Here is a 15,552-nt window from a genome sequence, read left to right as displayed (position 1 = left end):
CAGACAAAGAGACAGAACCAACTTACTCCCTTTTATAGATACGGTAGATAGATAGATGAGAGTGGGGCAGCGCGGAGACATGCGTCCACCGGCAGCCGCGCCCGACTCATGTGGGCCCTACTGGCGCCCCTAGAGGAAGGAGAAGGTACGGACGGGGGGCGGGGGCCGTACGGACGGCGGGCGGGGGACGTCCCACATTCACGCTTTCCTGGTCTGCACTTAGCGGGACGAAGTGTCAAGCAATAACTGTATTGCGTGATGCAAAAATATGAAATGCAGATGACATCATCAGGCACTCGGGGACCATTGATAAACATGTTATCCAGGACAAGCTATTTGTTGTTGTGGTGAATAATATGATAGTTGATTAGCTTATCCACGTCTGAAAGGCAAAACAGTCAACGGATAATGGGTCAGAAATATGATTTATTTCATTAAAACGGGGGTTACGCACAATCCTGACAGCTAAATCATATTTGATAGGCCACATCATAGTGCTGCGTCATTATCTAAATGCGTGGGGCGCAGGTTTTTGCATGGGGTAATCATCTGCTAAATGACATAATGTAAATGTAAATGTAAAATAAATGTAATTTGTCACAGCCTGTATTTTTCATCTCATTTTTCCATCTTGGTGTAAAATTTAAATCCCTATGGACACTCATCTGTCAAATCGTGATTTTTTTCTCACTCAAGCATACACTCAAAATCAGTGTTGGGGGTAACTCATTACAAAAGTAACATACATGTAATATATTACTTTCAGCAGTAACTCAGTAATATCACTTTTTACCAATAGGATTTCAGTCAAATTATATACGATTACAAATTGAGTTAAAAAAAAAATCTAATCAAAGCACATATTTCAATAAAAATACAATCATTTCCTAATCAAATTCTGTGTTTTTATGCAAATAACCACTATAGATGCCAATAACAAAGGAAAAGGATAACATTTAGAATTTTGGATGGTTGACACTGACATCAAGACTATTGAAATTATTTTTCAGGATCGTTCCGCGGCGGCGATGTCATTCTGCTACTGCTCTTATTTTGGTGAAAGAAATGCAAAAGTAGTGTGTAATAAGTAACAAGTTACTCTACACAGACTGTAATATTGTAAAGTAACGTATTACTTTCAAATGAAAGTAACTCGTAATATGTAGTATATTACATTTGGAAAGTAACACTGCTCACGCACGTTCTCCAGCCTTTGCCCCTTTTGACTAAAAGAAATCGAGGGAAAACCCTGAAATGATGAAGGTTGTGTGATAACTCTCATTTGGTAGCAGCAGGAGAGTTTCTTCACTGCTCTTCAACTTAATTTCCCTCAAAAACTTTTGACAAACATGCTCTTCACCGACCACTTTCTCCACCTCTTTAAGTAGAAAATGAGAGGCACTGATCTGAGATGAGATGCTCAGCGACATTGCTAACATTGCCACCTTTTTAATAACTGGGCCTTCTATTTAGCGCCGGCACTCATGTTTTTCAAGTCATACGGGGTCAAAGCAATAGGCTTGGGGTTAATTTCATTTCAATTCATCAACCTCAGCAAATCAATGGAATCATTTTGAGAAAGTTCTTTGGTGTCTGGCTGCTACGAGGTGGTGTCAACTGAACAAAGCTCTTTCATTCTATTCTAAACAACAATGTAATCTCATCACGCAGAGAGACGACACACAATGTGGTGTCACAGAAACATCTTTGCCGGGGCACTTCATTGTGAGACTACACTCCAGAGGGGGCAGTAGTGCAGCGACCATACCCTTAACTCGGGTTCCCACCCACAGACACGACCAATTGTGCCTGCATGGACGCCCCCGACCAAGCCGGAGATAACACAGGGGCTCGAACCTGTGACCCTCGTGTTGGTAGGCAGAGAATCTAGGCTGTGATAGTACCAGGCCGCCCAGGATAATTCAATATTACTGTTGATCGTCTTTCATTGGAATCATTATTGTGATGATATGAACATATTTTAATATCATACATTTCTGCTGTCTAAATCGATGATGACGAGCAAATTTGACTGAAACACTCATACAATGAGGTATGGTAGGAATATTATTTGAATATTTCTGGTTTTGTTTGACATCGCTCAGAAAACTCGGTAGAGTGCATACCTCCACCACGGCATGTTACCCCCCGTTGCCACGCCTCCTTTTGGCCAGTGGGCGTGGAAATTTAAGTTTTGTGATGTTGCGTGAATCCATGTGAAAGTTAGGCACCTTTTGTGATTGAACACTCCCATTACAGCACCCCCTTTTGGCCAGTGGGTGTGGAAAGTGAATAACTTCTAAGTTGGCCCATGGCCAACCTTTCTGCCACCTTTTGTGCAAATCTGTTCATAACTGAGATATCCTGCAGACAAACAAACAAACAAACAAACAGGGGCACCTCCCACAACTCTTGTTTGCTGGGCCTTTGTAATTACCATTCGGTTCGATGAGATAAACATTCATTTGATTATTGAATGTGGTTTTGCATACATGAACCATATCATGATATATAGATAGAGAGAAGTCCTTATGATTATGGTGATATTGATTCTAATCGCCCAGTCCTTGTACCAACCTCTATCCGCTTTGCACTGTCCCCTTTATGGATCCGGGTCAACATGAGGCACAAATGTGCAAGCTCAAATTCAGATTGATCTCATCCAGAGCTACGCTCTCACTCCTCACCGCATAAATGCAAGCATGGCAAGAGAGACCTTATCCTGTTACAGAAGCTATTGGATTGAACAGCTCGGGCTAGTCCAGTAAATATGTGACTGTTGGCTAGGGAATCTAATAGAAAACTATTACTGGGCCACCTCCACAGATGGACTGACCCCAAGGATATTACTCTGGCATGGTACACTCATCTACCATGTGAATGGGGAGGGGGGGGGCGGGACACATATAGAAAATCAATACTTGGGAGCGGGATAGTTGGCTAAAAAGATACTGTACTCCATCACTAGATAATGGTAATTATAACTTTTTTATTGACCACACTTTTCAGTAAAAGCACTTTTTTGATAGAAGGAAATTGTTTTTTGTTTCTTTTCTTTTTACAAATATAAGAGGCAATAGACCCTTCTCACGGGGGCCATTTTGTGTGGAAAAGGCAGAATAAACACAGGTGCAAGCAAAACCCTAATGAGGGTTTCCAACTTCCATGATTGGAATTTGGAAACCCTCAATAGTGTTTTGCTTGCACCTGTGTTTATTCTGCCTTTTCCACACAAAATGGCCCCCGTGAAAAGGGTCTATACTTGGGAGCGGGCTAGTTTGCTAAAACGACATTGTACTCCATCACCAGATAATGATAATTATATTGACCACACTTTTCAGTCAAAGCAAATCAAATTTTTGAGAGAAGGAAAGGATTAATTTTTTTAGGGAGAGTGGGCATTGTTGCTAGGGAAACACTGGACGTAGTCATTCATTAATTAATAATAAAGACATATGAATAACAACTGGATTTAGGCACTGATCTGTGTGTTGTTGTTTTTCTCCTACTGCAAAGCTCAAGAGCCGTGGTTTATGGTGTAAAATCACTTTCTAGCAAGGCTACAGTATAGCAGCAAAGGCTGTATCAATGAAAAAAGGGGGTAGAGCGTGCACACGTACAGTACTGCAAGCTACGTAGTTTCATGAAAAATGACAACGTTTCGATCCTACATTGGATCTTCGTCAATGTCAGAAATATGTCAATCATTTCCTAACACCATCTGCGACGCAATTGCCAAAAAAACTTGTCGAAAATGGATTTGAAATAAAGTGCCCTTTACTGAGTTGTACTGTAGCACATTAGTTATCAGTCTGTTTGGGGACATAACGATAACGGGTTTGAATGATAACCGTGATAGAATTCCTTACGATAACCGTACCGTTTCAATTTTTCATTATCATTAAAACCGTGGTACCGTGATTACCGTGTTGCCATGATTACAGTGCTTTGAAAAACATAAATACTGCCCATCATCAACCAAAGTTGGCAACCGTCTCCCAGATGCAAACGCGCAGCCTTGGAGAAATGATTTCAGTGAGTGTATCAATCCTTTAAACTTGGTGAAATGATTTCAGTGAGTGTATCAATCGTTTAAACTTGGTGAAATGATTTCTGTGAGTGTATTAGTACTTTCTGAACATTTTCAGCACATTTCAACAAACCGTGATAATACTGATAACAGTGATCATTTTGGTCACTATAATCGTGATATGAAATGTTCATATCGTTCCATCTCTACTAGATGTGAGAGTTCGATTCATATCAGCGCTCCTTTCTGAAGGCCTCTGCATCCCAGACAAATACCAATGTGCTTCAATGTTCTCCTCACTATCAGCTCCCTGCACATCACTCTCAAACTGTCACTTCAGAGACGGGAGATGTATCACTCCTCCTGAGCTAGGCCCAATTTCAATTTTATGGCTCGTAAGATGAAACCATGAATATCTTTGTCGAGTGTTTCGACATTCAAATCCAAATAACTAATAGCGATTGCTGCATTTTTAGGGATCATTAAGCATTTTCCCGCGGTGATGTATGTGTGCCGTGTCCACCGCATTATGGCGTCAATCTCATTCAGAAGGAGGGGTAGGAAAGGTTCAGTGGTGCTTTGCTGCTTTGCTTTTGCCCGGTGAAAAATTATAATAAAGTGCACTTTAAATCACCCCAAGCAACAATGGAAGTGTGCGTCTTGGGAGAGGGCGGTTCCTGCTCGCTCTATAGAGAGGCAAAGTGACCGCCTACTTCCTGCTTCAGCACTGTACCTGTAGATTTTCCTCCGCCATTTATTTCCCCATAGACATTTCGTAAAATGCTTATAAAAATAGGAAAAACAGGAGAGACCACATAACATTTAACTCGGACCAAAACGTACAAAAAGTGTTGGTCTGAGTGAAATGTTCTATGGGCTCTCCCGATTCTAAATATAGCTGAACCGTTTGGTTCGACGAAGTAAAACTATTTTTACAAGCATTTTATGAAATGTCTATGGGAAAATAAATGGCGGATCAAAATCTCTGGTACAGTGCTGAAGCAGGAAGTAGGCGGTCACTTTGCCTCTCTATAGAGCACCTCACGTCGGGAAATGGGAGGTTGTTACATGTTAACACACACATTTTCCAATCAGCAATTAAAAAAAACAAGCACAACACAATACAGCACAAAGCAAAGAAGAGGCAATTCTGTCGTTTGCCTTCGTCGTATGAAGTCCTACCTGGATTTTGATGGGCCATGAGAAGTTGCTGACATAGACGTAAAAAGTAATGTTGGGGTTGCTTCTGAAGGTGAACTTCTCACAGGAGAAACTGTCTCTGTATTCCTTGATGTTGGTTTTGGACACGATGGGTACCTCCTCTCCAGAGATGGTTCCAGCTGTTGGGGGGGAGAGAGGAAACAGTTCACATTCAACACGTTGCCAATGTTGCCACGGTGCTCAGAGTGCTCATCTAGACAGGTGGATGGTGCTCAGAGTGCTCATCTAGACAGGTGGATGGTGCTCAGAGTGCTCATCTAGACAGGTGGATGGAACTGGATCTGGGAGAAAATATGATGATTCCATTCAAATGAATGGGTTTATTAGCAAGCCTTTTGGGACAGCAGGAAGGCGCAAAGCTGTCATACACAATTGTCTGATTAGGTCTTTACAGTGCATCAAAACATGATTTTGGGTTGAGCTGGGCGGCTGTAGCTCAGGAGGTAGAGCGGGTCGTCCACTAATCGCTTTGGAAAAAAGAGGTCGGTGGTTCGGTTCCCGGCTCCTCCAGTCTGCATGTCGAAGTGTGCTTGGGCAAGATACTGAACCCCAAATTGCTCCTGATGGTGTGCCAGCACCCTGCGTGGTAACCTGCCGCCATCGGTGTGTGAATGTACCTACTGACTGTAAAGCGCTTTGGATAAAAGCGCTATATAAATGCAGGCCATTTACCATTTAGGCCATTTACCTTTAAAGTGTGGAGCTTCTCTTACACATGCCTGCCATATTCTCTTTTATCTACATATAGTATGTCATATAAAAAAGAATTGGGGGGAAAAGCTGCTATCCATTTAATGATTGGGTCATTTTTATGTATTAACCATTTCAATCTATATAACCATCTTGATCATGATCAGCTAATGTCTTCAGTACATTTGTGATTCCCCAAACACCTACAATTTAACATGCTGTCTGTCTGTCTGTCTGTCTGTCTGTCTGTCTGTGTGTCTGTCTATCTGTCTGTCTGTCTGTCTGTGTGTCTGTGTGTGTCTGTCTGTCTGCCTGCCTGCCTGTGTGTCTGTCTGTCTGTCTGTCTGTGTGTCTGTCTGTCTGTCTGTCAGTCAGTCAGTCTGCCTGCCTGTCTGTGTGTCTGTGTGTCTGTCTGTCTGTCTGTCTGCCTGTCTGTGTGTCTGTGTGTCTGTCTGTCTGTCTGTCTGTCTGTCTGTCTGCCTGTCTGTCTGTCTGTCTGTCTGTCAGTCAGTCAGCAGGATATTTCAACAAGTCATGAACAGATTTGCATGAAACTTGACAGAAATGCAGGTTATGGGCCAACTTAAGACTGATTAACTTTCACTGGCAAAAAGGGGGTGTGGCCATGGCCATGGCCAATCACAAGAAGTCGCTTAACTTCCACGCGGATTCAAGTAACACCGGTTTGTTCTGCTCTCTCCTCTTCTCCCTCCTTCCCCACTGCTCTCCCTTCTCTCTCTACCCCTCCCTCCTCCTGCTCTCTCCCTTCTCATGCTCCTCTCTCTCGCCACCTGTCTCTCCATCTCCCCAATAGATCAATATAAACTTGTTCATTCATGTTTATTGATAGTGCTTAGCTAGATTTAGCTAGACATATTCTTTGGGCCAATTTAGAACTGATTAACTTTCCACACCCACTGGCCAAAGGGAGGTGTGGCAATGGGGGTAGCCAATCACAAAAATGCGCCTAAGTTCCAAACAGATTCATGTAACAACACCACGCCATGGCGGAGGCATGCACTGTACAGATTGCCCTATCCACCAGAGCCCAAAATTGCTGCTAATCTCAAATGAAGCCTTGGCTGATTCTATATTTTCATTATTATTTAATCCTCATTTATGTAAATATTTCAATATCTGATTAAATTTGATAGCAACATTTCATGTCATGCTAAATCTTTAGAAAGCTGAGAACATAAGCAATATATTCTGTAAGCACAGCAAAGCACTTGCCAAGGGGAATACCGAAGAATAAATGGCAATGTGGGTAGCCAATCACAAAAAGGCATGTTTTGTCAAATTCAATACGGCCAAAAGACTGAAGCATCAATTTGAGAGAGAATGCTATTTAAATGTCTCTTAATATCCATGAAGAAAAAGCTCAAATTTAAGTCTATTGTCCATCTATCTAAATGTTTGATTTCTTATTCTTCCTCAAGTCAGTGGGTCCCCAACACGGCCATTCCAACCCACAGCTCTGAAACAAAAGAACTGAAAATGACAGCTTGAGTGTGGCTTCGTGAGCACGTTTATCTTAATTGAAATCACTGGCCCCGCCCCCCAAAGGCGCCTCATGCTCTTGGCGATTGTGAGAGAGCGCCGGCTCCTTCTGACACATGATGTGTTTGAACGGCTCCTTCTGAGACACATGATGTGTTTGAACGGAAGGAACCTTCTGAGACACATGATGTCTTTGAACGGAAGGAACCTTCTGAGACACATGATGTGTTTGAACGGCTCCTTCTGAGACACATGATGTGTTTGAACGGAAGGAACCTTCTGAGACACATGATGTCTTTGAACGGGGGGAACCTTCTGAGACACATGATGTGTTTGAACGGCTCCTTCTGAGACACATGATGTGTTTGAACGGAAGGAACCTTCTGAGACACATGATGTCTTTGAACGGAAGGAACCTTCTGAGACACATGATGTGTTTGAACGGCTCCTTCTGAGACACATGATGTGTTTGAACGGAAGGAACCTTCTGAGACACATGATGTCTTTGAACGGAAGGAACCTTCTGAGACACATGATGTGTTTGAACGGCTCCTTCTGAGACACATGATGTGTTTGAACGGAAGGAACCTTCTGAGACACATGATGTCTTTGAACGGGGGGAACCTTCTGAGACACATGATGTGTTTGAACGGCTCCTTCTGAGACACATGATGTGTTTGAACGGAAGGAACCTTCTGAGACACATGATGTCTTTGAACGGAAGGAACCTTCTGAGACACATGATGTGTTTGAACGGAAGGAACCTTCTGAGACACATGATGTGTTTGAACGGAGGGGAACCTTCTGAGACACATGATGTCTTTGAACGGAGGGGAACCTTCTGAGACACATGATGTCTTTGAACGGGGGGAACCTTCTGAGACACATGATGTGTTTGAACGGGGGGGAACCTTCTGAGACACATGATGTGTTTGAACGGAGGGGAACCTTCTGAGACACATGATGTCTTTGAACGGAGGGGAACCTTCTGAGACACATGATGTCTTTGAACGGAGGGGAACCTTCTGAGACACATGATGTCTTTGAACGGGGGGAACCTTCTGAGACACATGATGTGTTTGAACGGCTCCTTCTGAGACACATGATGTGTTTGAACGGGGGGAACCTTCTGAGACACATGATGTCTTTGAACGGGGGGAACCTTCTGAGACACATGATGTCTTTGAACGGGGGGGGAACCTTCTGAGACACATGATGTCTTTGAACGGGGGGGGAACCTTCTGAGACACATGATGTCTTTGAACGGAGGGGAACCTTCTGAGACACATGATGTCTTTGAACGGGGGGAACCTTCTGAGACACATGATGTCTTTGAACGGGGGGGGAACCTTCTGAGACACATGATGTCTTTGAACGGGGGGAACCTTCTGAGACACATGATGTCTTTGAACGGGGGGAACCTTCTGAGACACATGATGTCTTTGAACGGGGGGGGAACCTTCTGAGAAACATGATGTCTTTGAACGGGGGGAACCTTCTGAGACACATGATGTCTTTGAACGGAGGGGAACCTTCTGAGACACATGATGTCTTTGAACGGAGGGGAACCTTCTGAGACACATGATGTCTTTGAACGGGGGGAACCTTCTGAGACACATGATGTCTTTGAACGGGGGGAACCTTCTGAGACACATGATGTCTTTGAACGGGGGGGGAACCTTCTGAGAAACATGATGTCTTTGAACGGGGGGAACCTTCTGAGACACATGATGTCTTTGAACGGAGGGGAACCTTCTGAGACACATGATGTCTTTGAACGGAGGGGAACCTTCTGAGACACATGATGTCTTTGAACGGGGGGGAACCTTCTGAGACACATGATGTCTTTGAACGGGGGGAACCTTCTGAGACACATGATGTCTTTGAACGGGGGGAACCTTCTGAGACACATGATGTCTTTGAACGGGGGGAACCTTCTGAGACACATGATGTCTTTGAACGGGGGGGAACCTTCTGAGACACATGATGTCTTTGAACGGGGGGAACCTTCTGAGACACATGATGTCTTTGAACGGGGGGAACCTTCTGAGACACATGTCGTCTTTGAACGGAGGGGAACCTTCTGAGACACATGATGTCTTTGAACGGGGGGAACCTTCTGAGACACATGATGTCTTTGAACGGGGGGAACCTTCTGAGACACATGATGTCTTTGAACGGGGGGAACCTTCTGAGACACATGATGTCTTTGAACGGGGGGGAACCTTCTGAGAAACATGATGTCTTTGAACGGGGGGAACCTTCTGAGACACATGATGTCTTTGAACGGAGGGGAACCTTCTGAGACACATGATGTCTTTGAACGGAGGGGAACCTTCTGAGACACATGATGTCTTTGAACGGAGGGGAACCTTCTGAGACACATGATGTCTTTGAACGGGGGGGAACCTTCTGAGAAACATGATGTCTTTGAACGGGGGGAACCTTCTGAGACACATGATGTGTTTGAACGGGGGGGAACCTTCTGAGACACATGATGTGTTTGAACGGGGGGGAACCTTCTGAGACACATGATGTCTTTGAACGGGGGGGAACCTTCTGAGACACATGATGTCTTTGAACGGGGGGGAACCTTCTGAGACACATGATGTCTTTGAACGGGGGGGAACCTTCTGAGACACATGATGTCTTTGAACGGGGGGGAACCTTCTGAGACACATGATGTCTTTGAACGGGGGGAACCTTCTGAGACACATGATGTCTTTGAACGGAGGGGAACCTTCTGAGACACATGATGTCTTTGAACGGGGGGAACCTTCTGAGACACATGATGTCTTTGAACGGAGGGGAACCTTCTGAGACACATGATGTCTTTGAACGGAGGGGAACCTTCTGAGACACATGATGTCTTTGAATAGAGGGAACCTTCTGAGACACATGATGTGTTTGAACGGGGGGAACCTTCTGAGACACATGATGTCTTTGAACGGAGGGGAACCTTCTGAGACACATGATGTCTTTGAACGGAGGGGAACCTTCTGAGACACATGATGTCTTTGAACGGAGGGGAACCTTCTGAGACACATGATGTCTTTGAACGGGGGGGAACCTTCTGAGACACATGATGTCTTTGAACGGAGGGGAACCTTCTGAGACACATGATGTCTTTGAACGGAGGGGAACCTTCTGAGACACATGATGTCTTTGAACGGAGGGGAACCTTCTGAGACACATGATGTCTTTGAACGGAGGGGAACCTTCTGAGACACATGATGTCTTTGAACGGGGGGGAACCTTCTGAGACACATGATGTCTTTGAACGGAGGGGAACCTTCTGAGACACATGATGTCTTTGAACGGGGGGGAACCTTCTGAGACACATGATGTCTTTGAACGGGGGGGAACCTTCTGAGACACATGATGTCTTTGAACGGGGGGGAACCTTCTGAGACACATGATGTCTTTGAACGGGGGGGAACCCAACTTCAAATATGAAAGACAGTGGTCAGAAAAGGTTGCGGTGGCGTAGAGGAGCACAGGAGGTGAACCTGTCTTAGTGGTCCGTGGCGTAGAGGAGCACAGGAGGTGAACCTGTCTTAGTGGTCCGTGGCGTAGAGGAGCACAGGAGGTGAACCTGTCTTAGTGGTCCATGGCGTAGAGGAGCACAGGAGGTGAACCTGTCTTAGTGGTCGGAAAATGTCAATGTTGTGCGGATCAAGGAAAGTGGAGATCGCAGGAGATCAATATTGGCATGATGGGACGACTGCAGTGTCCTCCAGTGTCTTTCCTCTGGGGACCTCAAATATCCACTCACCAATGGCCCGTACAGTAAAACACAAACTGAGGGAATATGTATATGTGACAATTGACAATATGATTAGCTTGATTTTTTTTTAATGGGGGGGGCGTCCTGGTGGCTCAGTGGGCATGTCAACGTGACGTCCTAGGTTGGTTTTAAATCGGGCCTGAGACATTTGTCACGTTACCCCCCCCCCCCCTCTCTCTCTCTCACAATCTTTCCTGTCTTTCTCTACTTTGAACTGTCAAATAGATGTAAAAAAAATATATATATATATAAATATATAATACTTAAAAGGAAGCTAAAAACAACACTCCAAAAAATCCAAAGTGACACAATTTTCACGAAGTGAAGAGGTGAATTTAAGACACAGTGAGAAGAGGTAAAGGTTGTAATCTCAGTTTTGCCAAGTGTCAATTGAGCAATGCAGAAACAAAAATAGAGAGTGTCATTTCTACAACAATATAATTAAACTACAGGCACGGTCAGAGGCCAAGTAAGTACCTGTTGATCCCACCGACCAGGTGATGTTGAGGTTGAAGTTGTTGGATGCGTTGATAGACATGTCCAAGTTCTTGTTGGCCTTCAAAAAGGAGAACATAAGGTTACTTTAGGCTACAGTATATATTCATTTATAGACACAGAGCTGACAAGGCAGATAAAACACAGCATGACTCCAGATGTTTCCACCGTTCTACCAATAAAGTCGAGTCGACGTAGACTAGTCGTCAAAACGACGACAACAACAACAACAACAACAACAACAACAGTCGTCTTGGTCACTGAGTTGATGACAGCAGTCTGTGCCGCGGGAGAAACACAATCATACCGTATTATGATTGGCTATATTAATGGCTGGGAAAACTCTCTGGGCAATAACTGTAATATGATTGGAGACTTACTGTACTGCTAACAGGTTGATGATGTTTGACTGTGATGTTCAGGGTAGGCTGCACCATATAGTTCATGTAAAGAGCTTTCAGCATGCCACTGCTCTCACTGCAACTCATGTAGCATGCGCCAACTGGAAGCTGGTGACTAAACTCTGGTTAGAAACCATGTATTTATATATTGAATGGTTATAAACCGTGTATTTATATATTGAATGGTTATAAACCGTGTATTTATATATTGAATGGTTAGAAACCGTGTATTTATTTGAAACGTTATCTCTCCTCTTTCTTAACCATCGCCTCCTTCCTCCTCTCCAGCCCCTGGATTTCCTTCTCGGCTTCCTGGGGATTTTGTCTCGCACCAAGAGCCATAGTGCACTGTCAGAGGATAGGGGTCAAGTTCAGCACCAACAACCTGTAGCGAAACCCCACAGGCCATCACACTGATTAACACTTCAACCAGCCAATTGAACACTTAGCTGAAACACTGCAAAACACTGTCGGGAACCAGTTTACTTTTGACAATTTACCCTCGTACGCAGGCACGCACGCGTGCACACACACTCACAATTTGGATATACGCTTACTGTGGAATAACTGTACACACACACACACACACACACACACACACACACGCGCACACACACACACACACACACACACACACACTAGAGATGCTGCGATCCGATCATGTGATCGGATATCGGCGCGATATCAGCCAAAAAACATGGATCGGATCGGATTCCAGCGAAAATGACCGATCCAAGGCTCCGATATAAGCACTCCATTCCATGACTCCGCTCCAGGATTTATATCCAGCATGCAGCAGCAGCACAGAGGCCGCGTTGAGCCTAGGATGGCCAGGGCCAAAACGTCAGACACACCCGTCCTTAACCTAAGTGCGATTCGAAATCACGCGTCCGCACGAGTTTGACAGTTTCAAATTATAACAAAACAACCACTATTGCAATTTGCAATACATGTCCCGCAAGGTTTCTGAGATTAGGGGAAAGTCTGAGCTGGCGTTACGCTAAACCAAACGTGGGGATGAGGCAGCGGATTTGTTTTGGCAACGTTAGCTGTTGTGATGATGGCTAACGTTAGCTAGCTGGTTAGGCTATCTAGTTGCAGGGCAGCGCTCCACAAGCTTGTTGTGACCAAAACCCCCGCATTTAAAGCATTTCATACTCCCAGAGCTGGCGTAAACCATAGAGAACCTCATGCATTAGCCTACTCAAAATGAAACGTCCAGGGTTTGTGTCTCCAAAATCAACTAACGCTAAACGTTACATGCAAGCTAACGTAGCTAGCTGCGGAGCACTCATGATCTATAAGGAAAACGAATGCGCACATAGCCTACATAATTGTCAACATCACATACATGTATTTTCTTTAATCTAGACTACAGGCATAATTTTTCAGTCAAAAGTGAAACGACACAGATATGATGGCGTATAGTGAGGCTTTCCATGCCTCACTATAGAACTGGCCCCATGCAAAATTCAGACCGCTTATATGTTGCCGTCATGCCAATAAGAGTCTAAATGTAATTTTTTATGTTTTATCTGCAGACTAAGCAGCTAGGCTTTCGGTTCTATAAAAGCCATTATTTTTTGTATTGACTATTGAGTGACACACTTTACTAAAAAAAATATTATATCACAATAGTGATGTCAGATTTGCTTAGGTCAGAGCTATGGAATATTAAATCATCCATCTCGCCCAGCCCTAATTTGATTGTTATGTTTTAGTTTTACATCAAATGAATTAGATGAACTAAATTGTTTACATACTATATTACCAAAGCACACACATACATACCTAACCCTAAAAATGTTTGTTGCCTGCTAGCTATCAGACAGCATAGAGAGACTTAAATATGTGCTGTATCGGTATCGGATCGAAATCGGTATCGAATCGGGTATCGAAATTTGATCGGAATCGGATCGGTTTTGAGCTAAAATATCGAAATCGGATCGGAATTGAAAAATCTCGATCGCAGCATCTCTAACACACACACACACACACACACACACACACACACACACACACAGGAATGTGCTCTGAGGGCTGTTGATTCAGCTGTTATTGTTTGTTTATTACTAAGTATGCGCACATCCACGAGAATCACATGGAGAGCTTTAACGAGCCTTAATGACTTGCAGCTGGCGGGGGCGGAGTTTCTGCAAGCCGGACAAACGGAGTTGGATTTCTCTGCGTGGAAAACTTATAGCGAAGGTAAACACTGCCCATCTGCTTATATTAACGACATTACAAAGTGGGTTGATAATCGGGAAAGCCATCCTTTAACGCCTAGGAGAGCAGGTGCAGTGTTTCATAGTTACTGTACCTGTTCAGGTGACGCCATGAAGTTGATGGCTGTGTAGTGATGATCGTCTTCCTGGATGAGACTGAAGGTGAACTGGTAGTCGATCAGGAGATTGTCTGTTCAGGAGGTTGCACAAGAAAAAAATGGTTGGTCACCAAAACCAGGAAACAAGCAATGTTTTGTAAACCATGCTTCTTGTCTGTTGTTGAACATGTTCCTCATGATGTGTGGTGTCAGGTGCTACTACGTACAAAACTACTACAACAATACAGATTCAGACACAGACATCCCAAGTGCACAAGTACTCATTTTATGAGATGTTAGGGATGATTCAGGGAGCAACACACTGTTCAAAGAGTTCAGTTCAGAGTTGCCAAAACGTGTCACAAGAATTAGAATATGACAAAGAATTTAAATAATATGTAGACTAGTTTTGACTATTATTACAAGGTGATCAATTAAGTATCACCGTCAGCATTGTCTGTACTGCTGTCTGTACTGCTGTGGTGAATGTTGTCTGTACTGCTGTCTGTACTGCTGTGGTGAATGTTGTCTGTACTGCTGTGGTGAATGTTGTCTGTACTGCTGTGGTGAATGTTGTCTGTACTGCTGTCTGTATTGCTGTGGTGAATGTTGTCTGTACTGCTGTGGTGAATGTTGTCTGTACTGCTGTCTGTACTGCTGTGGTGAATGTTGTCTGTACTGCTGTGGTGAATGTTGTCTGTACTGCTGTGGTGAATGTTGTCTGTACTGCTGTCTGTATTGCTGTGGTGAATGTTGTCTGTACTGCTGTGGTGAATGTTGTCTGTACTGCTGTCTGTATTGCTGTGGTGAATGTTGTCTGTACTGCTGTGGTGAATGTTGTCTGTACTGCTGTCTGTATTGCTGTGGTGAATGTTGTCTGTACTGCTGTGGTGAATGTTGTCTGTACTGCTGCCTGTATTGCATGTTGTCTGTACTGCTGTGGTGAATGTTGTCTGTACTGCTGTCTGTATTGCTGTGGTGAATGTTGTCTGTACTGCTGTGGTGAATGTTGTCTGTACTGCTGTGGTGAATGTTGTCTGTATTGCTGTGGTGAATGTTGTCTGTACTGCTGTGGTGAATGTTGTCTGTATTGATGTGGTGAATG

General features: G+C 44.0%; 1 protein-coding gene across 3 annotated transcripts in view; it reads right to left on the bottom strand.

Annotated features, from left to right (window-relative positions):
- atrnl1b (attractin-like 1b) overlaps positions 1-15,552 on the bottom strand; it is a 152,721-nt gene that overhangs the window by 52,333 nt on the left and 84,836 nt on the right. For all 3 annotated transcript variants that reach the window (XM_083634577.1, XM_083634579.1, XM_083634578.1), the window contains exons 22-24: positions 14,445-14,539; positions 11,706-11,784; positions 5,213-5,370 (exon numbers count right to left, since the gene is read on the bottom strand). In XM_083634577.1, coding sequence (XP_083490703.1) covers positions 5,213-5,370; positions 11,706-11,784; positions 14,445-14,539 — 332 coding nt within the window. The remainder of the gene's footprint in view (positions 1-5,212; positions 5,371-11,705; positions 11,785-14,444; positions 14,540-15,552) is intronic.

Source organism: Poromitra crassiceps, assembly GCF_964638095.1.
Source record: "Poromitra crassiceps genome assembly, chromosome: 4".
NCBI classification, from domain to species: Eukaryota; Metazoa; Chordata; class Actinopteri; order Beryciformes; family Melamphaidae; genus Poromitra; species Poromitra crassiceps.
Note: the sequence above shows the minus strand (reverse complement) of the source record. Positions and strands in the feature narration are given on the sequence as shown.